Source organism: Bos grunniens, chromosome 29, assembly GCF_055505025.1.
Source record: "Bos grunniens cultivar Pamir isolate PY7600 chromosome 29, Bosgru_T2T1.0, whole genome shotgun sequence".
Lineage (NCBI taxonomy): Eukaryota > Metazoa > Chordata > Mammalia > Artiodactyla > Bovidae > Bos > Bos grunniens.
Window position 1 is genome coordinate 40,890,226 of NC_141193.1, and position 27,926 is coordinate 40,918,151.

Sequence of the window (27,926 nt, forward strand, 5' to 3'; positions counted from 1 at the left end):
GTAAGGTTATAATATAATCATCAATCCCATTATACAAGGCTTTTAAGAATTATCTTATTCAAACATACTCAGCAAAATAAAATGGAATAGACCCTCTAAAAGTATTAATTTATTTTCAGAGGCTTGGTTTTTTTTCCAAAGAACATTATCTGCCAACCCACATGATTTAGGTATTTCACTCTACTGACACGGTTTTCTCAGAAATTTGACTTTGTTAAACTGAAACACCAAATGGAATAGAACTTAAAGGAAGTTAAACTAATGTAATTCTCCAGCATTAAAGAAAAAGTGTTTGTAATTATACCAGTTCCCTGCAATACAATCTGAAAATCAGGGAAAACTTAACAACATAAAAGAGACTTCTTTTGAATGCATATTCAACAACATTCTGCACACCAATAGCTTATCTTATTTGATTATTAGCTTGTATTTAATTGCCCCTGGCAAATAATTCACCTTTGTAACTAATCATTTTGCACTGCAAAGCAATTCTCATATATTTATTGGAGTGGATTTTAAACAGTAGCCATCGATAAGAGGCTACTGGAAATATAATTAGAAGAGTGAGTAGCTAGATGCATGCGGGAAGCGTTGCAAGTTGTGTGAGGAAAGGAGCTAAAAAGTTAGTTACTGGTGCTGTTCAATTACATACATCTTCTGGACAGCGATGAACATGCAAACCTTCAACAACCCTCAGACCTTTTCAGGGATTTTAAAAGGAGCATGAGGCTACTGTTTAGTATGATCAATATTTCTGGAACTAACTCTAAGGTATAGACTATCAGATAAAGTAAAAAAAAAATAAAAATAAAACATATATCTCTGACAGTAACTTTATTATTAAATGATTAAATGAAAAACATCATAGGAGAATGTTAGGGCTGTAGAGGATTATCTCATCCATATCTTTCATTTTATAGAAGAAAACCCAGGGTCAGAGAAAGGAGATTCTCTAGGCACAGCCAGTATAAGACTTATGATTTTGACTCCGAATTTTTCCACTAAACCTACGCCTCCTCTGAGCATCATCCATGAAGTTGACTGTGTATGTTCCAGTAACCCCACTGCCTAAGGTGCTTGTCAGCATCCTGTGTAGTCAGTCATGTTATCCTTCAGAACAGAAGAGATCGTGTGGCTTTTAATCACTTATAAAAGTGAATTTTCAGCTATTTCATGTGATGTTCTTTCTCCCTCTCTTCCCCTCTCTCCTTAGAGAATCACCATAGTAGCCACAAAAGTGTTTTTACACAAACAGGCAAGACACCCCCATCCCTCACCACCACAGTTTTTCACAATGAGAAAAAAGTGAAGGTATGTCCCTAAGAATAAGAGGACATGAACTCGGACCATTAGGGGGCTGAGACTGCTCAAATTCCTGGCTCTGTAAGTCTTTCTCAGGGAGTGCCAGCTCCCAGAGTCTACCAAAAAAAGTTTCAGAGGCTGAGCAACGAATGGTAACCTGCTTCGGAAACCTTCAAACCTCATTTCCTTGGGAACACCAATCACCTTTACAAAAAATCTGGGGTGGGACAGTTATTCACAAGAAACTCACTGAATAATCGCGCCACCTCTGGATAACATTTCTGAGTGTTGACTTCGAGTGGATTGTATAAGCTCAGAGAAAAATACACAACTGGGGGCAACACGAGCCTGGCTCCAGGTTTTTCTAAAATAAAAATAGGCTCCTCAGTTTGCAAAGTGCCAGATTGCAAACTGATACGTTTCGTGTCATCTCAAGTCCATCCACCACTCCAGAAAAACCCTGACGGCGGGTCCTGCGGGTCCGGGTGAGTTCAGGAGGAGTGACAAGTTCAGGAGCTGGCAGCTCAGCTGTCACAAGCCCAGTCGCCAGCTAAGTATAGAAAGAGATCCCAAGCCGAGAGCCACCTAATGCGTCCCTTTCCGAGGATTTATCTGCTCTTGGAGCCTCTGTGCATTAGCGATCAGGGTCCCGTCATGAGTCACGACCGAGTTATCAAACCCAGCCACAGATGCCGGGACATCACTGAGGTCCCCGGGCCCCCAAACCCAGCCGGCTCCCAGAGAGAGCCGAGCAAGCCTGAGCTCTGTCACTCTCCCAACAGGCAGACACATAAACAAATAATAAAAGGAATTGTTTGTTCCCCTCCAGGGAGGCAGCATGCATTAAAAAAGACATGAACCTCATCCTACCTTGCATCCAAACATCAACGACAAAGTGTTGTTGGTGCAAGCAACTTTGCAGTGGCAAATCATTGGTGTAAAACAGTCAGGGTCCTGAACAACAAGGGACATTCCTTTCGAGCTGCGGCAGTGGCAGCTCGCTGGGGGACCCGACCACGGTGCTCACCCGGCACATGGAGCGACAGCCTAGAGGCGGCGGCCACTTCGATCGCTGGCCCCTGCGCCCCGCGCGGCCATCCCAGCGCCGGGGTAGAAGCCACGCCGCGGGCAAGTACCAAGCGTCTCGGGGTCTCCCTTCCCTGGGGAACGAGGCGTGGGGGGAGGGACAGAAACAAGAAGGGCTTTCCACCCCCCTCCTTTTGGTGAATTTGGGGGAGGGAGGTAAATTAAAAAAAAAAAAAATCAAAAAATAAAAATAAAAAGGAAGCCGGGCGCTTAGAGGAGGGTTCAAAGGAGGTGGGGCAGTATTACCATGTAAAAGAATGTACCCGCCTACTCGCCCCAGTCACACAAGATTGTCATGCGAGCTGAAGGGGGCTGAAATTATTCTCCCTGAAGGGGAAAAAAAAAATACTGCAGCTCCCGGTTTGGTAAAAAGCCAATGGCTTGCTGCAATCCAGAGTCACCGTGGGGAGCGCTGGCCGGACGAGTGGGGTGGGAGGGGGTGCGCGCGCGGCTCGCCAGCCTCGCCCAGCCAGCCCGCGCGCCCCGGGCCCGCCCCCGCCCCGAGGAGTCCCGGGGTCCCAGTGGGGGTGCTCCGGGCGCTGCTGGGACCCGGAGATCTCACTGGGCTCTCTTTGCCTCTGCTGCCCTCGGAGAGGCGACCTCCGAGCTGTCCAGGTGAGGGGAGAGGCCCACGCGGAGCCCTGCAGAGAGCATCCTCCCCTCCCTCTGACTTCAGCTTGCCTGAGTTGAGGCCGGTACAGGCACCTGGGCCAGAAGTGGGCTGAAAACGGCTTCCCGAGGGCCCTACACCTCCTTGACTTCTGTGTCAGCGAGCCTACTCACGCCCTGGGTGGTAGATTTGGCCTCAGCCAGGGCTTTATCTGATACAACATTTTTTTAAATTCAAAACGGAAGAGTCCGCCCCCTCCCTACCTTGACGTCTTAGGGGCTCTAGGAAGCTCCAGAAGTGTTACTGTTGTTCCGGAAGTATGAATGACAAGATTGGTGGATGCTGTATTGATTTTTTCTTTTTCTTTTTTTAAGTGAGGCTGTCAAAATTGCAAAAGATCAAAAAAAAAAAAAAAAAAAATCAGCATGTGGCTGGCCCAGCTGCAAAATTGCTTGTCAGAGACAAAAAAAAAGAAAGAAAGGAAAGAAAATGTGATAGTAGGTTGCAGAATAGGAAATGGGTAAAACTAGCCCTCTCTGGGTGCCACCTGAGTGCTTGGCACTCTGCCTCACAGATGGCTGGCGGAAAGAGAGCAAGTCATCAGGATGTGGAATCAAACTCTGGCTCTGGTGCTGAGGATGGCTTTGTGTAAGTTACAGTGTTTGTGCCTCAGTTTGCTTCGTGGGCTCATTAACTCCTACCTTGCAGAGTTGTCATGAAGACTAGAGACGATAAACAACACCTTCCCGTGGTCAGCCTTGGTAGTCCATGGTAGGTGCTCTGTACTTAAATAGCTTGTTGTCATTCAGTTGCTCAGTCATGTCTGACTCTTTGCAACTCCATGGACACCAGGCTTCCCTGTCCTTCACTATCTCCTGGAGTGTGCTCAAAATCATGCCCATTGAGTCAGTGATGCCATCCAACCATCTCATCCTCTGTTGCCTCCTTCTCCTCTTGCTCTCATCTTTCCCAGCATCAGGGTCTTTTCTAGTGAGTCAGCTCTTCTCATCAGGTGGCCAAAGTACTGGACCTTCAGCTTCAGCATCTGTCCTTCCAATGAATATTCAACTTACATAGCTTAGCTCTTATCTTAGCCTGAGAGGTAGATGTTACTGGACACATGTTTTGTAGAGAAAAAATAATATCTAAGGGCTATATCACTTCCCCAAGTCATACAATCAATAAGCCATGAAGGTAAGATTCAAATAAAATTGATGGAATATAAAAAAGCATTATCACAGGGTACATCACACATCTCTCCAGAAGCATGTTCTAAATTTTCCAGATTTACTGGAGGTCAGGCTTGTCCCATTCACATAAATGTAGTCATTTCAAAAGTCTCTAAGTGGTCCATGAATTCAGATCTCACTTGAAACAAAGCAACTTAGTCCTCAGTATCTATAGCAAGCTCTGCTGGAACCATGCTGTCCTGATGTAGTTTTCCCAAAACACCAGACCACTTGTCCTCTAAATTAATAGAAGTCCAAATACCACTACGGGCTTCAACTTACAAAGTTCCAGGAAGAATAAAAGAACAAAATAACTTGCAAGCTGTCAAGTCAAATGCAGTATCCTATAAAATTTCCCTCACCTGGCAACATCCAAAATAGCCTAGCCTCCCTCCTGTCCCAAGTTAATGGAAACCAAACCAGATCGCATCCAAATTCTGTGGAGTGCTTTTAAAAAGAGAAACAAACAAACAGAAAAGAATGATAAAAGAAAAAAATGCATTCTCAGGCTCACCCCTACGTTCTCATTCCATAAGCCAAGAGGATATCAAGAAATCTACATTTTTAATCAGCCCCTTGATGAGAGGAATATGTGTCCTGCCTCCAAAATGAAGACCTCTTGAAGGGAAATCAATACGGAGCAAAGCATGAGCAAAGATCAGCAGGGAAAGACAGTCGAAGTTGAGGCAAGTCTGGTTCTAACCGAAGAGGGCAGCTGTGTCTAAAGTTTTGTGGTTATGATACTAAATGTAGGCATCCTTACCTAGTTGATTTCTCTAGTAGGAATTGAGGTTAATTCAATCCAGTGCATACCTAGGGCCTGCCAGGACTCAGGCGGTGATACATATATGTGCTCAAACATACCAGGTCACATGGTAGGGGCAGAACTCTGGTCTGGTGCCTGCTGTGTAATCTTAAAGTCACATTCACAGACTAAGTGTATCCCTTAGCATTTTTTCCCTGTTAGCATCAAATGTGTGATTGTGTGAGCACTTCCACCTACAGAGCGTCTATAATTATGGCTGTTTTTCCAAAGGAGAATGGATTCTAAAAAAGTTGTACAATATTTCCCTTATTCATTAGCCTATAATTTAGATTTCAAACACCCCAAAAGTATTGTATGCTCTATATTGTGATGTTCCAATAATAACTAACACAGTCTTTCCCTAATGAATTACCCAGGCTAAGGCTGACCTCCTATTCTAGGGCAGCATTACAGGCTGCTAGGCTCAAGTCATTTCCCATTTTTCAGCTTGTGCTGGTTTAGGTTAACAAAGACAAATGACAAAATATAAAGGAGAGTGTATATTTCATTCCTCGATCTTCTGTTGTTTAATCAATGGAACTTCAGTGATTATACCTCTCTCTCCACACACACACACACACACACACACACGTGTGTCTATGTATATCTGTTATCTGTTCATATACATCTGGCAAAATGATTTTCCTTAATTCTTGTCTCTTGATAATAGCTCTGGAGTGAAGTGAAAGTGGGGGAGGAGAGAAAATGTTGTTTCCATGACAATGCATTCCTTAGTTACAGGCAGTAACCACTATGGTTAACCAAATGAATCACTGTTACCTTAAGATATGAACACACTGCATTATTGGTCTGAAAAGCTAATTAGGGAGTATACTGCATGGAGGTGTACTGCAGTAATTTTAGGAGAAGATATTACTAGGGAATGCCAGGAGATGATGCACTGATTTTAATAGTCAAAATAACCACCCTTAATTACCTCAGTGATTGGTAACATTTACAGTTCTTCCTAATAATCATCACCTTTGCAAAATAATACATGACAACTACACACTCTTAAACATTTTTCCTTCTTACAACTTTTCTCAAAATAGACTCACAATCATAAATGATCATAATGATAATCAGGATTATCAAAAAATATGATCAGGGTTTAATTTGATTCTTTTATTTACTGCTATCATTATTATTCCCAATCCCAAATCAGGACAAGGCAAGAGGTATTAGCTATTGACGTAGCTTTTTTTCTTCCTTTATTGATCCCATCCACAGCAATTTTTTAAGAAGAGGTGGTTCATGGTGGAAGGGAAAAGCGTGTAATGGACACCAGGAGCCATGATGTTTCTTCCTATTGACTGTGTGACTTCGAGCAAGTTACTCCCTCTCTGAGCCACAGTTCCCTTGTCTGTTGAGATGAAATGGGTTCGCTAGAGTATCTCTAAGTTTACTTTCAGTGCTGAAGTTCTCTGAGTGGTTCTTACAAATAAAGGATCTGAGATGTAAAGGAAATTTGAGAAGCCATTTCTTTCAGTCACCTGTCTCAGAAAATAAACTTTTTGATAGTGCTTACTATTTGATATGCTCTACTATAGTGTTTGCTATATGTAATGTTATCAGTTTGGCAGCGGGCTGAACCCAGATTCTACCCTTGAGAGCCAACTGTACCTAATTCCAACCTTTCATGATATCATGCTGGTAGTTTGAAATCAGCCATGGAGGAAGTATTTCCACATAAATTGGAAAACACTATATACCAAGACTTTTTTTTCCTTCAGAGAAGCATCTATCAGCACAGCACTGGTTTCAGTACTTTATCTACATTAACTTATTTAATCTGCACAACCTCTCAAACTTACACACACACAAAAACAGGAAACTGAATCACATGGAAATTAAATAATTTGCCCAAGCTAACACAATTGATAGACAAGTCAACTAAATGAATCAACTAACAAAAAAGCCGTGATGGCTTTCAATAGCAAATGTTTATTTCTTCCTTATGTGAGACATCCTTCATAGTGTGACCCTGACTCTAGCTCATATTATTCCATGAACAGAAGAGCAGCCTCTATCAGGGGCATGATGTTTTCACGGCAGAAGTAAAAAAATGACCAGTGACTCAGTATGCAGTGGCTCTTAACATTTCTATTCAGCTAGGAACACATATTCCTGTTTGCATTTTATTAGCCAAGGCATGTCATGTGGCCAAACCCAACGCCAGTCAGGTGGGGAAGGATAATCCTTTCACAGTGAGGAAGGAGAACATTTGGGAACAATAATTTACTAAATAACAGCTTAGCTGGGTGATAGAATGGGGATTTGAACCCAAGAAATCTGACATGATAAGCCAAGTTCTTAATAAGTAGGCCATTCTGCCTGTGACAGCCAACACATCTTTATTTTTCACCTATTTTTCATATTAGGGTCTGTTATTTAATAACTCTTTAAGAGAGTGACTCCTATAAAAAAATCACAGTAGATACAGAAAACATATAAGAACTTTGGAGTGAATCAGGTATGCTTGGTTTGGTACTATTCACAATGTGATTTCAACCTTTAAGTATTTTCCCTATACTCCCCATCCCTACAAATGACTGTCCACTTATTTTCACTTAATCTTTAGTACACATGTCTTCAACTAATTAATTTATCAATAATTTCATAACACAAACTACAGTTTTTATTATTGAGCTTCTTGAAATTAAGGTGAAGAGGCATATGAACATGTCTTTCTGCCAAAAATGAGTTTGTAAACTAAGTGAAGATATTGTCATAAAATAAAAACAGTATCTCTGACAGTAAGAAAAAATATATACAATTAAGTACTAAAATGTACTTGAAGTCCATAAGATTATTTGGCCCATCTAGTTAACTTCTCTGAACTATCATTTCTTATTCTTTAACTGGTATTGCTATAAGGCTTAAATGAGATAATGTGTTTCAAAATGTCCACTCCTCTTATCTGGTTTGTGATAAATGCTCAGTAAACTGGAGACACTTTATGTTGATTTCCTGTTTTTTTTTTTTTTTCCCCAATAAAAGTTAACTGGAAAGAATAAACCCATTAGATGTACCCAATACGTATAATCTTTATACAGAACTCTTTAACTTTTCTTCACAATTTTATTCTCCCAAAGACGCTCAGGCCCTTTCTCAGGTTTTCCACATTCCTCTTATTGAGGAACACACAGCTGCAGTGAGGGTTTGTGTTAGAGTCAGGACCCATAAAACCTGACTCTGAAATCCATCACGCCTTCCCCATGATGGCTGCTCCTTGGTCTTCTCTGTAATTTCCGAGTCTTCTCCTTCTATTCACTTGCCGCCAAGTACAGACTCCTTTGGGCCAGTCATGCTTACTGACTAGTTGGCCATTATTTGAGGCATACATGCCATGCTTGGTTGACCTTTACTTGGAATAATGTTCTTATTTATAGTCTGGAATGATCGAGTCAATAAATGAATTAATAAAGAACAATTAAATCTATGGGTTAAGCCAGCCTTTCCACAGCTACAACATAGGCTCTTGGTGAACTAATGTAGATCACTGTTTGTCTTTTAATTCAGTCCTTGGCCCCCAACTTCCTCAATGAAAGGAATACAACCCTTATTGAGAAAATGTCATCCCATTAATTCAGAATCCATTTTACCATTTTGTTTTAGCAGCATGAATTTTGAAATAATAGCTGTCCTTAGCTTCAATAAGATAAGGCACAATTTTGGCTCTAAGATGTCTCATGATATTCCACTTTCACTCACAGTGCCATTTTGAGAAAAGCAACTCCAAAATATCACCCTCTGCACCACCTGTGAAAGTGTCCTAAATAGGAAAAGTCAAATGAAAAAGAATTCTGCCTAGGTCTTTTTGTTTACCAAATTTGGTTTCAGTGTTGAAAGAATAAGGTTTGGGTCTTGGGTTCCAATCTTAGCTTTGATACTTACTATGTCGTTCTGAGTTAACCACTTAGTCTCTTTGACAGTTAATTTTCTCATGCATTAAAAAAGGAGAGGGGTGTTAAATAATAACATCTGTACTACAGGGTTCCTCTGAGAATTAATTAAAATATCATATATGAATGGGGAAACAGTGGAAACAGTGTCAGACTTTATTTTTGGGGGCTCCAAAATCACTGCAGATGGTGACTGCAGCCATGAAATTAAAAGACGCTTATTCCTCGGAAGAAAAGTTGTGACCAACCTAGATAGCATATTGAACAGCAGAGACATTACTTTGCCAACAAAGGTCCGTCTAGTCAAGGCTATGGTTTTTCCAGTAGTCATGTATGGATTTGAGAGTTGGACTGTGAAGAAAGCTGAGCACTGAAGAATTGATGCTTTTGAACTGTGGTGTTGGAGAAGACTCTTGAGAGTCCCTTGGACTGCAAGGAGATCCAACCAGTCCATTCTGAAGGAGATCAGCCCTGGGTGTTCTTTGGAAGGATCAGGCTAAAGTACTGGAACAATGCTCCAGTACTTTGGCCACCTCATGTGAAGAGTTGACTCATTGGAAAATACTCTGATGCTCGGAGGGATTGGGAGCAGGAGGAAAAGGGGACGACAGAGGATGAGATGGCTGGATGGCATCACCGACTCGATGGACTTGAGTCTGAGTGAACTCTGGGAGTTGGTGATGGACAGGGAGGATGGACAGGGGTGATGGACAGGGATGGAATTTGCGTGCTGCGATTCATGGAGTCGCAAAGAGTCGGACACGACTGAGCGACTGAACCGAACTGAACTAAAGTGCCTGGTGTGCATTTTTTTTTTTTTTTTTCATTTTCAAGTGAAGTGAAGTTGCTCAGTCATTTCTGACTGTGCGACCCAGTGGACTGTAGCCTACCAGGCTTCTCCATCCATGGGATTCTCCAGGCAAGAATACTGGAATGGGTTGCCATTTCCTTCTCCAGGGGATCTTCCTGACCCAGGGATTGAACCCAGGTCTCCCACATTGCAGGCAGATGCTTTACCCTCTGAGCCACCAGGGAAATTCATTTTCAAAGTAAGCATTTATTTTTAACAGTATTTTTTTCTAAATACAAAACTAAAAGTTTAATATATAAATAATTTGGAATAGAAATTATTTTCAATAGAAAATATTGTCAGGTACAACAAAAGCAATTTAAAAGTACTCACAATTCCATTGCTAGAGGTACCTAATCTTAATACTTTGGAGGATGTGGTATGCTATGCTAAGTCGCTTCAGTTGTATCCTACTCTTTACAATGCTATGGAATATAGCCCACCAGTCTCCTCTGTCCATAGGATTTGCCAAACAAGAATACTGGAGTGGGTTGAATGCCTTCCTCCAGGGGATCTTCCTGATTCAGGGATCGAACCCCTTTCCTGGTGTCTCCTGCATTGGCAGGTGGTTTCTTTACCACTAGTGCCACCTGGGAAGCCCAAAAGAGAGTCACAAGTGTGTGTGTGTTAGTTGCTCAGTCACGTGCAACTCTTTTCAATCCCATGACCTATAGCCCACTAGGCTTCTCTGTCCATGGAATTTTTCAGGCAATAATACTGGAGTGGGTAGCCATTCCCTCCTCCAAGGGATCTTTCCAACCCAGGAATCACACCCATGTCTCCTGCATCTCCTGCATTGCAGGCACATTCTTTTACTGTTTGAACCACTAGAGAAGCCCACTTTGGAGGTTCAGTTCAGTTCAGTTCAGTCACTTGGTTGTGTCCGACTCTTTGTGACTCCATGGACTGCAGCACACCAGACCTCCCTGTCCATCACCGACTCCCGGAGCCCACTCAAACTCATGTCCATCACATCAGTGATGGCATCCAACCATCTCATTCTTGTCCCCTTCTCCTCCAGCCTTCAGTCTTTCCCAGCATCAGAGTCTTTTCCAAAGATTTAGTTCTTCGCATCAGGCGGCCAAAGTATTGGAGTTTCCGCATCAGCATTAGTTCTTCCAATGTATATTCAGGACTGATTTTCTTTAGGATTGACTGGTTGAATCTCCTTGCAGTCCAAGGGACTCTCAAGAGTCTTCTCCAACACCACAGTTCAAAAGCATCAATTCTTCAGTGCTCAGCTAACTTTGGAGGTTACACTTCCAGTAATGCTTCAACAAAATTGTGTTTAAACTGTGTATAATGGTGCAGGCTAATTTAGAAAATAATATACCTTTGACACCTGCCCATGCTTTTTGGAAGAAGTCTTCCTATAAAAATACTATCAATAATGGCACAGTATATTAATATTGCGTGGCATATTTCACAAGCCCTTTTTTGACAGGGGTCAAAAATATTTCTGAAATCAATATCGTGAGAAAAACGCAAGTGTTCTTGTGAACAAACATTTGCACATATCCATAACAAAATTATTAGGCTAAATCTTATAGATAAGGAATTCTTGGTGTAAAGAGCATGAACATTTAGGCAATTTTAATGTATACTAGCCACTTTATGTTTGTATTAATTTCTATTTCCATTAAAATTTTATAGGACTCATTGTTCTTCTCCATTAATAACACACTATAGGAGTTATTTCAGCCAAACTCTGGTGGTAAGATTTTTATCTGTCTGAAGATGCTATTTTTATTTTATTAGGTTATTTTATTGGTTTGTACATGATAGTTTGTGGTTGTTGTTAACTGCTGAGTTGTATCCCACTCTTTCGCAACCCCATGCTCTATAGCCTACTAGTCTCCTCTGTCCATGGGATTTCTCAGGCAAGAGTACTTGAGTGGGGTGCCACGTTCCTTCTCCAGGGGACCTTCCCCACCCAGGAACTGATGACAGCTTAGCTCAGTATCAATTATAGGCTGCCAGTTATTTTCTCCCAGTATTCTGTAGAGTCAGTTCAGTTGTCTTTTCTCTGTAAGTGCTCAATTGCTTCCTGCTGATCAAGTTTTTTAGTTGTTTTAGCCTTCTGGAGATTTACCTCAATGTAATTAGATATTGAGTTCGCCTTCTTTATCCTCTTTAGGTCTTCTTTTGATTGCTGCATCCTGGGATTCATGTCTTTAATCAATTCCTTAAAAAATGTGAAGGCATACCACTTTTCATTTTTCTCTCCCTCTTGCTATCCTTTCTCCACCTCCACCTTAAACTGCGATCACACACGTATTTGCCGTTTTTGTTGTGTAGTTTCTAAGGCATGTCTGACTCTGCAACCCTGTGGCCTGTAGCCTGTCAGGCTCCTCTGTCCATGGGATTTCCCAGATGAGAATACTAGAGTAGGTTGCCATTTCCTTCTCCAGAGGATCTTCCAACCCAGGTACTGAACGGGCAACTCCTTCATTAGCAGGCAGATTCTTTACCACTGACCCACCAGGGAAGCCCCACATATATATTTCTTTTCCCTTTTTTCTTATACTTTTTATTTCTTTAGCTTCCCTTGCTGCACTGTGGCTAATTTCTTCACGTATCTTTCTATTTCTTAATTTTGTCTTCAGTTCTTTAAAAAATATTTGTATTGTTTTAAATTTTAGTTGCTATACTTTCAGTTCTGAAAGTTCTGTTGTTTTTTTGAGATATCACTGAGGGGTTATATGTTTAAGGTACACAAGGGGCCTCCATAGTGCCTCAGACAGCAAAGAATCTGCCTGCAATGCAGGAGACCCAAGTTCGATTTCTGGGTTAGGAAGATCCCCTGGAGAAAGGAATGGCAACCCACTCCAGCATTCTTGCCTGGAGAATCCCATGGACAAAGGAGCTTGGTGGGCTACAGTCCATGGGATCACAAAGAGTCAAACACAACTGAGCGACTAAACGTGCCAACACAGACACAAGGTACACAGTGTATTTGTACACATATATTTATACACGTATACACAAATACACAATATATTCGTACACATATATTTAAACAGATTGACCTCTGTAGTGTTAGGAACACCTCTGTCACCTCACATAATCACCAGTTATTTTTTGTGGTGAGAACATTTAAGATCTACTCTTTCAATAACTCTCAAGTATCTAGTACAGTATTACAAACTATAATCACCATACTATCCATTAGATCCCCCAAACACATTTATCTTACAATGGAAATTATGTATCCTTTGACCAACATCTCCCCAGTTCCCCCACTCTCCAGTCTCTGGTAACTACTATTCTACTTCCGGCTTGTATGAATTTGGCTTTTTTGGATTACGTATGTAAGTAATACCATACAGTATTTATCTGTCTCTGACATAGTTCATTTAGTATAATGCCCTCCAGGGTCATTCATATTCTTGCAAATGGCAGGATTTCCTTCTCTTCTATGGCTGAATAATATTCTATCACATATATATTCCATTATATATATTGTAGAGAGAGATGTATGACACAGCCTCTTTGCACTAGTCATCTGTTGATGGACACTTAGGTTGCTTCCATATGTTGGCTATTGTGAATAATGCTGCCATGAACATGGGACTGCAGATATATCTTCAATATCCCTTTTCCTTTCCTTTGGATGTATACCCAGAAGTAGGATTGCTAGTAATTCACTTCTTAATTTTTTGTGGAAACTTCATACTGTTTTCATGGTACCTATGCTACACCAACTTACATTTTCATCAACAGTACACAGGGATTCCCTTTTCTCTACATCTTCACTAAGACTTGATATGTCTTGTCTTTTTGATGATAGTGATTCCAACAGGTATGAGGTGATATCTCATTGTGATTTTGATTTGCATTCCCCTAATGATTAGTGATCTTTTTTTAATTTATTTTTTTAATTTATTTATTTTAATTGGAGGCTAATTACAATATTGTAGTGATTTTTACCATACATTGACATGAATCAGCCATGAGTGTACATGTGTTCTCCATCCTGAACCCCCTCTCCCACCTCCCTCCCTATCCCATCCCTCTGGGTCAGCCCAGTGCACCAGCCCTGAGCACCCTGTCTCATGCATCGAACCTGGACTGGCGATCTGTTTCACATATGATAATATACATGTTTCAATGCTATTCTCTCAGATATCCCACCCTCGCCTTCTGCCACAGAGTCCAAAAGACTGTTCTATACATCTGTGTCTCTTTTGCTGTCTCGCATATAGGGTCATCATTACCACCTTTCTAAATTCCATATATATGTGTTAGGAAGGAAAGCTATGACCAACCTAGATAGCATATTAAAAAGCAGAGACGTTACTTTGCCAACAAAGGTCCATCTAGTCAAGGCTATGGTTTTTCCAGTGGTCATGTATGGATGTGAGAGTTGGACTGTGAGGAAAGCTGAGTGCTGAAGAATTGATGCTTTTGAACTGTGGTGTTGGAGAAGACTCTTGAGAGTCCCTTGGACTGCAAGGAGATCCAACCAGTCCATTCTAAAGGAGATCAGTCCTGAGTGTTCATTGGAAGGACTGGATGCTGAAGCTGAAACTCCAATACTTGGGCCACCTCATGCGAAGAATTGACTCATTGGAAAAGACCCTGATGCTGGGAGGGATTGGGGGCAGGAGGAGAAGGGGACAACAGAGGATGAGATGGCTGGATGGCATCACTGACTCGATGGACATGAGTTTGAGTAAACTCCGGGAGTTGGTGATGGACAGGGAAGCCTGGCGTGCTGCCATTCATGGGGTCACAAAGAGTTGGACATGACTGAGTGACTGAACTGAACTGAACTGATACTGTATTGGTGTTTTTATATCTTAATGTACCTATTGGTCATCTGTATGTCTTCTATGATCTATTCAGTTTCTCTGCCCATTTTTAATTGGATTGTTTACTTGTTTTTGTTACTGAATTGTATGAGTTCTTTATATATTTTGAATATTAACCACTTACTAGATCTATGATTTGCAAACATTCCTTCAATTCTGTAGACTGGCTTTTTGATTTGTTGATTGTTTCTATTGCTGACCTGGCACCTACTAATGAATGTTTAACAATATTAATTTGTTCACTCATTCATTCCTTTATTTATTTGTTCATCATATACCAAAACTAGCTAAGAAACTTATCTCAGATACATGGCAACCAGACACAGCAAAATTCCTGTGAAATCACTAATTCTATTTTTATACTATTTGCCCATCTGTGAAACAAAGGCCAATTGTTCATTGTCAAAAAATGCTAAAAAGAGCTCAACTTTGAGAGCAGCAATTCAAGGGAAGAGTGTGTCAAAAACATGGCTCATTTTAAATAGTTTTATACTGCCACTGTGCTTCTTTACTAGAAATAGATTTTCCTTATCGGCTTCCTTTTCTAAAGAATAGATGGCTCTTCTAACTGCAAGAGCTAAATGAGGTGACTTACCCTGAAGAACACAACTCTACTGTGTTGCAAGCAGGGACCCTGAGCTAAACATACACAAACTAAATTAAATGATTATACAATGAAACAATTGCTCTCTAGAAACTATGAGGACATTAGATCTCTCTTACAATCTCCAGCTATAAACCAAAGAATTAAGATTATGACACAATTATCTCTTTCTGTCTTAATAAGTTGCAAGCATGCTAAAGTCCTTGATGGCACTGAATTATAAATATTAACTTAATTAGATTTCCATTTCCTGTTTGCTTAAAATAAGAACATTATAGGAAAAGGATCTTGTGGTACAATGTGTGAATTATTCCTATTATAAAAATGCTAGTGTTCTCTTCCTACATTACAAGCACAATCAGTCTCAATATAATGTGTTGGAAAATCTGAATTATGTTTGCTAAAGTTGATAGTATATGACTATAGAAAAGACTTACTAGGTATACGATGTTAAGCGCATTCACCCATTTCCTCTTTTTGGTTCCCAATTACTATTTGATTATTCATGAATTCATTCAACAAATATTTTCATGTCTTTTATATATTAGGCAGTATGCTAACTTTGGAATACAAGTGCAGATCAATCCAGTCTTGGCCTCATGGAGATTACAGACCAGTGAGGAAGGCAGATTGGGATAAGTGCCTTGAGTATATCTACATGACTCTGTGAGAGCATACAGGGGAATCTCATCTAATAAAAGAGGTAAAAGAAGGCATAACTGGGAAAGTGATAACTGAGCTGACATCAGGACGATGACTGGGAATTTACTATACAAATGGAGGAAGGAAAAAGAATCTAAGACAGAAGAAACAGAACGCACAACACTTGGTGCCAGAAAACAGAGTGCAGGAATGAACAGAGATAATCTCAGAGTAGCTGGAACACAGAAAACAAGAGGAAACATCAAGTGAGAAGAGGCTGAAGAGGGCAGAGGTCAGGTTAGGAAGGCTACATTTAAGATTTACGTTATACTCGAAAAGTCTTAGGAAACTACATGAGAGATATTTTAAAGCAGCTTTGCTCAAGTATAACTACAAATATTCAAAGTGTGCAGTTTAATAGGATTCAATATACGTATACATCCATTGAAACCATCAGCACAATCGAGATAGTAAACAAATCTATGACCCTCTAAAGCTCCCTCATTCTCCTTCCTAGACCCTGCCCCTAAACCTCTTTCCTACTTCCCCATCTCAAAGCAAACACAGATCTGCTCTCTGTCATTATAGATTAGTTCACTTTCTAGAAATGTATATAAACGATACTATGCAGTATATGCTTTTTTGTCTGACTATTTTTTCACTCAGTGTATCTATTCTGAGAATCATCTAGGCTGTTGCATCTGTCAACAATTCATTTCTATTTTATTTCTGAATAATATTCCATTGTAAAGGTACACTCTAATTTATCTATCCATGTATCTGTTAATGGATATTTGGGTTGTTTCCAATTTTTGGCTTTATAACTGCTATGAATATTTGTCTATGTCTTTGAACAGATATATATTTATTTTGCTATTGAATTGGCATAAGGTGATGACGTGGCAGATGTATGTTCACATTTTTAAAAAACTGTCAAACTAAAAAAAAAAAAAAAATTGTCAAACTAGTTGCCAAAGTGGTTGTACCATTTCACAATTCCACCAGTAGTGTATGAGAATTCCAGTCCATTCAGATCTAAGTCAACATTTGCTATGGTCAGTCAATTTAATTTTAGCCATTCTCATAGATGTATAGTAGTATCTTGCTGTAATTTTAATTTGCATTTCCATAATGACTAACGGATTTGAATATCTTTTCTGCATTTGCTGCTTGTATGTCTTTTTTGGTAGTTTCTATTCAAATCTTTGGTCATTTTTGAAAGTGAACTGTTTCTTATTTTTGATTTTTAAGAGTTCTTTATTTTATATATTCTGGATTTAAGCTCTTGATTAGATATTATGATTGCACATAGTTTTTACACTCTATAATTTTTTAAATTCTGTTAAAATTTTTAATTCTGTCTTTGTCAAATTTATTATTCTTTTTTATTTTATTGTTTATACTTTTGGTGTCCTAAGAAATCTGTGCCTAACTGGAAGGTAGAAATTTTCTACAAAAATTTGTAGAATTTTTTAAGAATTTTAAGTTTATATTTTATATTTAGGTCTATGATAAATCTGGGGTTAACTTTTATATACAGAGTGAGGTTTGAATCCAAGTTTATATTTTTACATATGAATGTCCAATTGTTCCAGCACCATTTGCTGAAATGACTATCTATTTTTTCTCAACTGAATTGTGTGCCTTTGTTAAAAAATCAGTTGTTCTTATACATGTTTTATTTCTGGACAATCAGTTCTTTTCTATTGATCTAAATGTCCACCTTTACACAAACATTATCTTTACATCAGCTTTCTTTCAGGGATCTTTTGAATCTCCTAGATGCTTTGAATATTCCATATGAATTTCAGAATTAGCTTGTTGATATCTACAAGCTCTTCTATTTAAATTTTGATATAATTATGTTGGACCTCTAGATAAGTTTGGAGATAATGAGCAACTTAACAGTATTTTGTCTTCCAACTCAGGAGAAAGGTATCTACTCATTTATTTAGATCATCTGTAATTTTCCTCAGCAATATTCTGTAATTTTTGAATGTATAGTTCTTTTACATCTTTCATCAAATTTAATTCTATTTCCTATCATATTTTATCATAAATGGAACTGCTTTAATGATTTCAATTTCTGACTATTCACTATTAACATTTTGCATGATATATTGACTTTTATGCTGCAAATTTGCTAAACTCACCAATTTATCTGGTAGCTTTTTAAAAATTTTTAATCCCATGAGAACATATCATGTCATCTGCAAATAAAAAGTCATACTTTTTCTTTTGTTACTTTTTCTTACTGAAGATGCTAGTAGAGCATCCAGATACTAGTGCATGGAAGTAGGAAGGGTGGATATTTCTCTGTCTTGTACTGCATCTTAGGGGAGATTTTTCAGTCTTTCACTTTTAAGTATGTTATTGGCTGTATGTTTTTCACAGACCTTTTTTTTTTTTATTCAGTTAAGGAAAGGCTCCTTTATTTTATTGAGAGTATTTTTTTAAACCAGAAATTGATTCTAGATTTTCTCAGATTTTTTTCTACATCTATGGAGGGGATAATTTTTCTTAGTTTATTAAAAGGAGGTTTTTGAATATTAAACAATCCAGTGTTCTTGGGATAAACTTCACTTGGTCACGATGTATTTTAATTCTAATATAGTACTGGATGCTATCTGATAAGGTTTTGTTTAGAATTTATGTTTCTGAGGGATATTAGGCTATAGTATTTTTTTCTTATATTTGTCTGTATATGGTATCAAGGTAATACTGGCTGGGAAGGTACTGGAATGAGTTGGAAGGTATTTTCCCCTCCTATATTTAAACAGTTTGCATTGAACTGGTATTATTTCTTCACTAAATGTTTGGTAGAATTAATCAGAATGAAGCCATCTGGATGAGAAGTGTATCAGTTAAGTTCTGTTCAGTCACTCAGTCGTGTTTGACTCTTTGCAACTCTTTTCAGTCCCCATGGACTGCAGCATGCCAGGCTTTCCTGTCTATCATCAACACCTGGAGCAAACTCTTGTCCATTGAGTTGGTGATGCCATCTAATCATCTTATCCTCTGTCATCCCCTTATCCTGTTGCCTTCAATCTTTCCCAGCAACAGGGTCTTTTCCAGTGAGTCAGTTCTTCACATCAGGTGGCCGAGGTATTGGAGCTTTAGTTTAGCATCAGTCTTTCCAATGAATATTCAGAGTTGATTTCCCTTAGGATGGACTCGGTGTAGTGGGTTTCCCTACTTTCTTCAATTTAAGTCAGAAGTTCATGTTTTGAGCCACAGTCAACTCCTGGTCTTGTTTTTGATGACTGCATAGAAGCTCTATACCCATCTGAATATATTTAGTCTGGTTTCAATATTGACCATCTGGTGATGTCCATGTGCAGAGTCGTCTCTTGTGAAGTTGATGTATGTGTGTATATCTTTAGATATACCTTCATAAGTATGTAAGGGCTTTCCAGGTGGTGCAGTGGTAAAGAATCCATCTGCTAAAGCAGGGGACGTGAGAGGGGTGGGTTCAATCCCTGGGTCAGGAAAACCCCCCTGGAGTAGGAAATGGCAACATGCTCCAGTATTCTCACCTTGAAAATTCTATGGACAGAGGAGCTTGGCAGGCTATAGTCCATGGGTTCATAAAGAGCTGGACATTTTGAGTAACTGAGCACACACATACACACACAGGTTTCAGAAGGAATAGGGATATGATATTGTATTTGTATTTCAAGAAAATCATTCTGGGTGCAATGTGGAGGATAGGAAAGGGGCAATAATGTCAGTGGGTCAACCATTTAGGAGACACTTCCAGGAGTGCAAACAACATATAGTGAAGATTTATACTAGAGTAACAATAAAATGGCAACCCACTCCAGCATTCTTGCCTGGAGAATCCCAGGGACAGAGGAGCCTAGTGGGCTGCCATCTATGGGGTCACACAGTCGGATACAACTGAAGCAACTTAGCAGCAGCAGCAACAATAGATGCAAGAGTAAGTGGTTTCTAGTGATTAAAGCCCAACATTTTATAGTTTAAAATTGAAAAATAGTGATGAAGTAACAAGTATGTTATTGAAGAATAAGAATTCTCTGGCTAAGGATTCTGGGACTTTTGTTTGAATGTTGGTAACAGTCTCCATTTCTAACATGTAAGTAGATTAGTAGAAGAAGCTAGGTATAAGATGTACCCATTTCTCATAAAACAGTGCCAAACCTAAATAATAGTACACAAAAATACCTCATTTGTGTGGGCAATACTAATAATATTTTATTTGTGCTCCATACAAGCTTGTCATTCTGAAATCTAATTTCAGGAGAGAAGATCAAGATGACAGAGTAGAGGGATATGGAGTTCACCTCCTCCCACAAATATATCACAAATACATCTACATGTGAAACAATTCTCACAGAATACCTGTTGAAAGCTTGCAGAAGATCACATACAAACAAAGCTACAAGAAAGGTTGCTACATAACCAGTTCACCCTGGGAACCTCCTACGCCAGCTGGGAGGTCCACCTGGACAGACAGGGGGTTTCAGAGGCTGGAGAGGAGAGTGCCAGAGCTGGCCTGGGTCTCCACAGGGTAGAAAAGAACAGCACAGAAAAATACTGAAGGAATTAAGAAAGGCTGTTGAAAGAAATGCAGATCACTATGACAATGAATTAGAATTGCTGAGACAAAAACTGTGCTAAAGGCAATAAGCAGCAAACAAATAATGCAGAAGAACGATAAGTGATCTGGAAAATAAAATAATGGAAATCATTCAACCAGAAGAGCAGACAGAAAGACAAATGCTTTTTTTTTTAATTGAAGCAACACACTAGATCTATAGGATAATATAAAGTGTGCAAATCTACACATAATAGGATTCTCAGGAGAAGAAAGAGAAAATGGGATTGAAAACTGTATCTGAAGAAATCATGGCTGTAAACTCCCCAAACTTAAGGAAATAGATATCTAGCTTATGGAGGCACAGAGGATCCCAAACAAGATGAACCCAAACACACCTACACCAAAAATATGATAATTATTTAATATCATAATTAAAATGACAGAGTTAAAGAGGGGATTCTAAAGGCAGCAAGATAAAAATAAAGAGTCAGTTGCAACGGAACCCCCTATAAGGCTACCAGCTAATTTCTCTACAGAAACTTTATAGGCTAGAAGGAAGTAGCAAGATATATTCAAAGATCTGAAAAGGAAAAAACACACAACCTAGGATATTTTACCCAGTAATATTGTCATTGAGAATAGAAGGCAAGAGAAAGAATTTCTCAGATGAACAAAAACAAAACAAAGCAAAACAGCAATACTTAACCTATCCCCAAAGAAATACTGTAAGTTCTTCTCTAAATATAAGAGAAGCAAGAATCTATAGGAAAGGGGAAATCACAATAAGAAAGTTAAAAATATGAAAGGATTGATGATCACAGAAATTAATCATTTTGAAAGGAAAAATATAAAAACTTCTGTAAAAGTGACTGTAACTAAAATGAAAAGCAAAAGGCTAAACATGAAGATATAAATAAGACATCAAAAAATCACAAAATGTTGGGGAAGGGAGTAAGAAAGTGCAGATATTATAGAATGTATTTGAGTAACTATGATTACTAGTTAAAGAGGGTAGATATAGTTACAGGTTAACATGTTTAAAAACCAGGGTAACCACAAGTCAAAAACATACAACAGATTGACAAAACCCAAAAGAACCCAAGCATAATACAAAAGAAAATCATCAAACCACAAAAGGAAAACAAAAATAAGAAGGAAAAAAGAACAAACACAAAATCAATGGGAAAAAAGGTTTAAAGTGGCAATGATACATGTTTATCAATATTTGCTTTAAATGTCAATGGACTAAATTCTCTGATCAAAAGAGACAAAGTGGCAGGTTAGAAAATAAAATAAGAACCTACACTGTGTTGCCTATAAAAGACTGACTTTATGGTAAAATCACATATAGATAGAAAGTGAATGTATGGGAAAATCTGTTGTATGCAAATAGAAATGCCAAGAATGCTGGAGTAGCAATAGTCATATCAGAGAAAATAGACTTTAGAACAAAGGCTATAAAGACAGAAAAGGATGCTTTCATTTCACATAATGAAAGCGGGGTCAATAAAAGAAAAGGATATCATACTTGTTAACATTTATGCATCCAGTATAGGAACACTTAAAAACATAAAACAAGTACTAATAAACATAAAGAGAGAAATTGATGGGCATATAATAACATTAGGAGACTTTACTCACTGAATTAATAGATAGATGTTCTAGACAGGAAATCAATAAGGCAAGAGAATGACATAATGGAATAGTTAAGCTGAATTGACATTTACAGGATACTACATGCAAAACAACTCTTGAGAGTCCCTTGGACTGCAAGGGGACCCAACCAGTCCATCCTAAAAGAGATCAGTCCTGGGTATTCATTGGAAGGACTGATGTTGAAGCTGAAATTCCAATAATTTGGCCACTTGATGCGAAGAGCTCAAGACTCATTTGAAAAGACCCTGATGCTGGGAAAGATTTGAGGGCAGGAGGAGAAGGGGACAACAGAGGATGAGATGGTTGGATGGCATCATCGACTCAATGGACATGAGTTTGGGTGAACTCCAGGAGCTGGTGATGGACAGGGAGGCCTGGCACACTGCAGTTCATGGGGTCGCAAAGGGTCAGACACGACTGAGCGACTGAACTGAACATGCAAAACAACACAACAACAACAGCAAGCCCGTAATACACATTCTTTTCAAGTGTGCATTACCCTTCTCTAGAACAGACCACACACTAGTACACAAGGTGAGCGCCACCAAATTTAAGAGGATATAAATTATTTCAAGCATCTTTTCTGACCATTATGGCATGAAACTAGAAATCAACCACAGAAAGAGACATGAGAAGGAAGAGATTACATGGAGACTAAACAACATGTTACTAAAAGGGCAATGGGTCACCAAGAAAAACAAAGAAGAAATTTAAAAATTCCTTGAGACAAACAACAACTCTGACCAGTAGAAATGTACCTTACTCTCATAAAGCCATTTTTCCAATGTGGAAACAGACCATTAGAGAGATTCAAGACACAATGGTGTCTCCCAGTTTACTGTATTGATATTTATTTACACTTCATGTTTACATAAGTCTCTTTCCCACTGATACGTGCTTACTGTAGTGCTAGGCAGAAAGTTAATGCTCAAGAATTATCAGTTTGAACAATCATTTAAATAATTGAATGGGTTAATAAATAGAGCATAGATGACTTTTCAATAAAATTGTTCTCAATGGAAGATTTTGTTGTTGTTGATAAGATATACATAAAGTCTTAAATGTCATGAAGTTCTATCCTGATTGATAGCTCTGATGAATCTTTAAGAGGTCATTTTGTCTGACTACCATCTTTAGTTAGAACAATCTTAAAAAATTTATAATTTGTTTCTATCTACTTATATTCTTATTTAGCTATCAATCCTTTCATTTATTCAATATTCATTAAGTCCTATGAATGTTATATTTCAGATACTGGGCTAGAAACTAAAGACACAAAGATGAATAAAACATTCTCCCGTTATAAGAACTCACACACTAGAAAAGACAAATAGTCACATAAATAAGCAACTTATATGACAAAGTAAGAAGAGGGTTGACAGTGACTGTCCACACGCTATGGGAAAGCAAGGGAGTGGCAACAAACATGCCCTGGAGGAGACAGAGTGGACTTTGAGTAAGCTCTATTCAATCACGTTCTTGTGAAGAAGGGATTTGCCATGCACGCACATTGTGATGGGCTTCATGTAGAGAGAACAGCAATGCCATAACAGTTGAGTATCCGCAAGGAATAGGGGGAAGCGTCACATGGTTGGATCCCAAGGTGCTTAGTAATGGAACAGAGGTTGATTGGGTAGATTTTAACCAGAGCAAGGAGATTTGATTTCATCTCTTTGTCAATTTATATAATGAAGAACCCTCAACAACAACAACAGCAACAAAGATATAGGCCAGGAATCCTCAATGAACTACTAAATATATTGAACTGAGAGAAAATGAATTATATCGCACTCTCTGTACATCGGACAATATGTCATTTCTACACATAGAAATAGCTCAGACGAGGCCCGCCTTTTAACTCTTGCACAATGCGTTTGAGGTGCAGCTGGGGCTGGTAAGTATAGGCCTTGTGACACCTTCTTGAATGTTCTTTCTTATGTACCCTGCTGTGGCAAATTTCAAATAAAACAGATTCTGAAAATTTAACTGTAAAGTGCTTTATGCAGACTCCTCCTGTATGAATACAGCTCTTCAGGAAGAACTCTTCCGTTCTGACTGCACTAATTACAGAATTTATAGTTCTGTGTCCTCAAAAGAAGTGGGGAGCACTTTTCTTTTAAAATGCTAAACATATTTAAATCTATTTTAAAGTTGAAATACTAAGCTAAAATGAAGGAGGCAGGAGCAAAGTCAACTTTCCACCTGAGCTAATGTTTGCACATTCTTTACAATTTTAAAAAAAGTACATGGAGTTTCTTAAAAAGCTTCCTCTCACAGCCAGATACAAATGGGAAAAAAAAAAAAATGAGGAGAAAGATGAATCAATAAGTCTAAGGGGAGAAAAATGGAAAGCCCACCTGCATTTTCAGGAAAGAGAGCTATTAAACATGACATTTCTTTAAACCACAAAAGTTTCTACTTTCCAGGTCCTAAAGTTAAAAGAAAAATAAATTCCCAAATCAGACAAATCACCTCTACAAAATACCGTCCTCATCTTTTGAGAAATCACCTCCAGGAAGAATACTTAATTCAAATCCTGAACACTAGGAATAAAGAAAACAACTCTGAAGATTCAAACTGAAATAATTCAAGGTTTACAAATTGGAGTTCACTATTCTAGAATCTATGAAAATGAGACACTCTTAGCCCCTTACTCAAAAACAGTATATTCTTACTTAATGTACAGTTTCAAATGTAAGGTCCATATTAGAATTTAAAGTTTTATTAGATTAAAAAATTAAAACAGATGGATCTTATGTAAGCAATTATAAAAGAAAACATGGGAAGGTGAATAAATGAGTGAAAAGCAGCTTTATGAATTCAAGAATAACAGTAACTATGGATTAGCCATCATTGTTAAATGTTTGTCAACATGAATAATTTCTGAGTACATTATTATAATAAAATGGTTAAACTATATCCTTTATGATTTAAGAAAATAGAAAACAATGCAATGAATTTACTAAAGATTCTTGTTCAGAAATAAACTGTAAAAGTCTGTGTATTTCAAATATTTAACCTTTACATATCTACACAACTTAGCTATCCAGAATGACTTCTCAAAAATTCCAGGTGGACTGTGGAGGTCTAAGAACATGAACAGACTGAATACTCTGTGCCAGAAATGGGATACACGAGAATAAGTGAGATACTGTTCCTGCTTTGGGAGAGCTTAGATTGCAGGTGAAGTAGACAGGGGAAGAGATCATTGTTTGTTTGGAGGGCTAATTTTTGTGAAAGAGTCACTGGGAACTCAGAAGAGGACCGCTCAGTTAACCCCAAGTCTGATGGTGACTCTGTGAGGAAAGAAAAAAAGAAAGGCAAGAAAAGAAAAAAAGGAACATGCCCAGCCACTCTTTTCTTTTATTGGATTCTAGAAACTGACTCTCTGAAATAAGTCTTTACTATTGAATAATGGTAACAATTAAGATATTCTATTGTTTACATTAAATATACTTAACTCTACCCTTGCTCTTTGTTTGAGCTTGGTTTAGACTGGATAAAGGGACTTCGCAGGTGGCTCAGTGGTAAAGAACTGCCTGTCAGTGCAGGAGATGCAAAAGACACAGGTTCGATGCCTGGGTCAGGAAGATCCCCTAGAGAAGGAAATGTCAACCCACTCCAGTATTCTTGCCTGAAAAATTCCATGGATGGAGGAGCTTGGCGGGCTACCGTCCGTGGGTTTGCAAGGAGTCAGGCAGGACTGAGTGACTAAACAACAACAACAGATGAGATAAAAAGCATCAGATTTTAAATTGGGAGTTAAAAACCCAAAATTCAAGTTATTTAGTAGGATTTGGCTTTGGGCAAGTCACTTAACTCTGAGACTCATTTTCTATGTGTATTTCTTCTTCTAAGTCGCTTCAGTCGTGTCCAACTCTGTGCGACCCCACAGATGGCAGCCCACCAGGCCTCCCCGTCCCTGGGATTCTCCAGGCAAGAGAACTGGAGTGGGTTGCCATTTCCTTCTCCAGTGCATGAAAGTGAAAAGTGAAAGTGAAGTCACTCAGTCGTGTCCGATTCAGCGACCCCATAGACTGCAGCCTACCAGGCTCTTCTGTCCATGGGATTTTCCAGGCAAGAGTACTGGAGTGGGGTGCCATTGCCTTCTCCGTCTATGTGTATAAAATGAGGCTAATAAAAAGAATCTGATGGGTGGTATAGCATAGTGTTAGTCGCTCAGGTGTGTCCGACTCTTTGTGACCCCACGGACAGCAGCCATCCAGGCTCCTCTGTCCATGGGAGTCCCCAGGCAAGAATATTGGAGTGGACTGCCATTCCCTTCTCCAGGGAATCTTCATGACCCAGGAATCAAACTCACGTCTCCAGCATTGAAGGAAGATTCTTTACCATATGAGCTACAGGGAAGTCCCAGATCTGATGGGACATGGTAGATTTCAATGTGTTGTTAATCATAAAATAACATAAAAAGATGATGATCTGATCTAAGAAAAGGAACCAAGCTTATCACATATTGTGTTGTCTGAGGATGTAAGGTAGTTTTATCTTTTGGAAACAAGTTACAGGAAAACCAACTCAAATCTGTTTATACACTAAGAATATTTGTTTGCACAGCATTATGGTCAATTTAATCCAAAGGGTTCAGGACCATTTCCTTGCCAAACTCTTGGCCTGGCCTTCTTCTGTGTGGAGATGTGGTAGCCTCAGGCAGTAGCAAGATGGCTATAGCAGCTCAGGACTTCATGTCTATGGGCCACAATGTGAAGAAGAAAGGACATTGGGATCTGGAAGGTGTCTCCAAAAATGAAGAATAACCTTTTCCAGAAATCTCATGAAAATCTCTTCTCACATTTTATAGACTTTAAATGGATTACACGGCCGATCTAGGACCGAACACTGGCAAGGGGTTAACTTTAGACAAGTTCCACTGGGATGGGATCAGCCTTAGACAAGTCATGTTTGAGTAGATCATGCCTTCCCTAAGGCACATGGGTTTTGCGGTACAGAAATAAATGCTCGAACGGCAGAGTCTATGAGGAAGAAGGCAGGGAGTCCAGTGGATTCTAGGCAGGTAACCAAAAGTGTTTCTGAAAGCTCTAATGGAAAATATAATTTTATTTCTTGTTAGGAAAAACATTCTAATGACCAAAATTATTGGCATAATCTTAAAATTATATAATAACTCATCATATTCATACAACCTATGCATATAATTGGTCTGTACTTACAATAAAAATGCATTTACCATGACAGAACTAAATTTCAACTTTTATACCAAAGGAAACAATCTAGTTAGCTTTGAGGCAGGAGAAAGTACATAGACTGTTGTCAGACAAACATGGATTTGAATTCTTCTGTAATAACTAGCTACATGGCCTTGGGAAACTCATGGAGACATTTCAACCCACTTCACAACAAAGTGGGAATGATATTAGCTGCCAAACAGAATTGCTGTAAAAATTAAATGATAAACTATAAAAATACTCTTCCTTGTCCTAAGGTATTTAATAAATATTACTCCCACTGGCTGCCTTTCTTCTCCACCCCTACTGTCCACAGATATCAGTATAGTCCAAATAACTGAAATCTAAATATATCTTATGGCACATGCTATGTTATGGTATATGCACTAATTCAGTTACTGGGTATCCTAAATGGTTAAAATGCAGTTCTTGTCATCAAAAGGTTATTTAAAAAGAGGACACAAATGTCTCCATAATTGATTCTCCTACTAAAGCAGAGAGGGAGGAGTTCTATAACAAAGTAGAAATGGACAACAGCCAGGCCCCATCATTTGTGCTTCTAGACCAGCCCAAGTCATTTCTGTCTCTGTGTGGCCAAGAGCCATGTCTCCGCTGTGAGTGCACAACGTAGGCTGCCATTCCCCTGTCCCTACAGTGC

At 38.9% G+C, this 27,926-nt stretch overlaps 1 protein-coding gene across 20 annotated transcripts in view; it reads right to left on the reverse strand.

Annotated features, from left to right (window-relative positions):
- Positions 1-27,926, reverse strand: part of DLG2 (discs large MAGUK scaffold protein 2) — a 2,335,250-nt gene that overhangs the window by 1,413,332 nt on the left and 893,992 nt on the right. For 3 of the 20 annotated variants that reach the window (XM_086384655.1, XM_086384625.1, XM_086384623.1), the window contains exon 1: positions 2,173-2,466. The exons of the other annotated variants lie outside the window; for them this stretch is intronic. In XM_086384655.1, coding sequence (XP_086240781.1) covers positions 2,173-2,274 — 102 coding nt within the window. In that variant the 5' untranslated portion in view covers positions 2,275-2,466. Of the gene's footprint in view, positions 1-2,172; positions 2,467-27,926 lie in introns of those variants that run through there. 20 annotated transcript variants of the gene reach the window in all.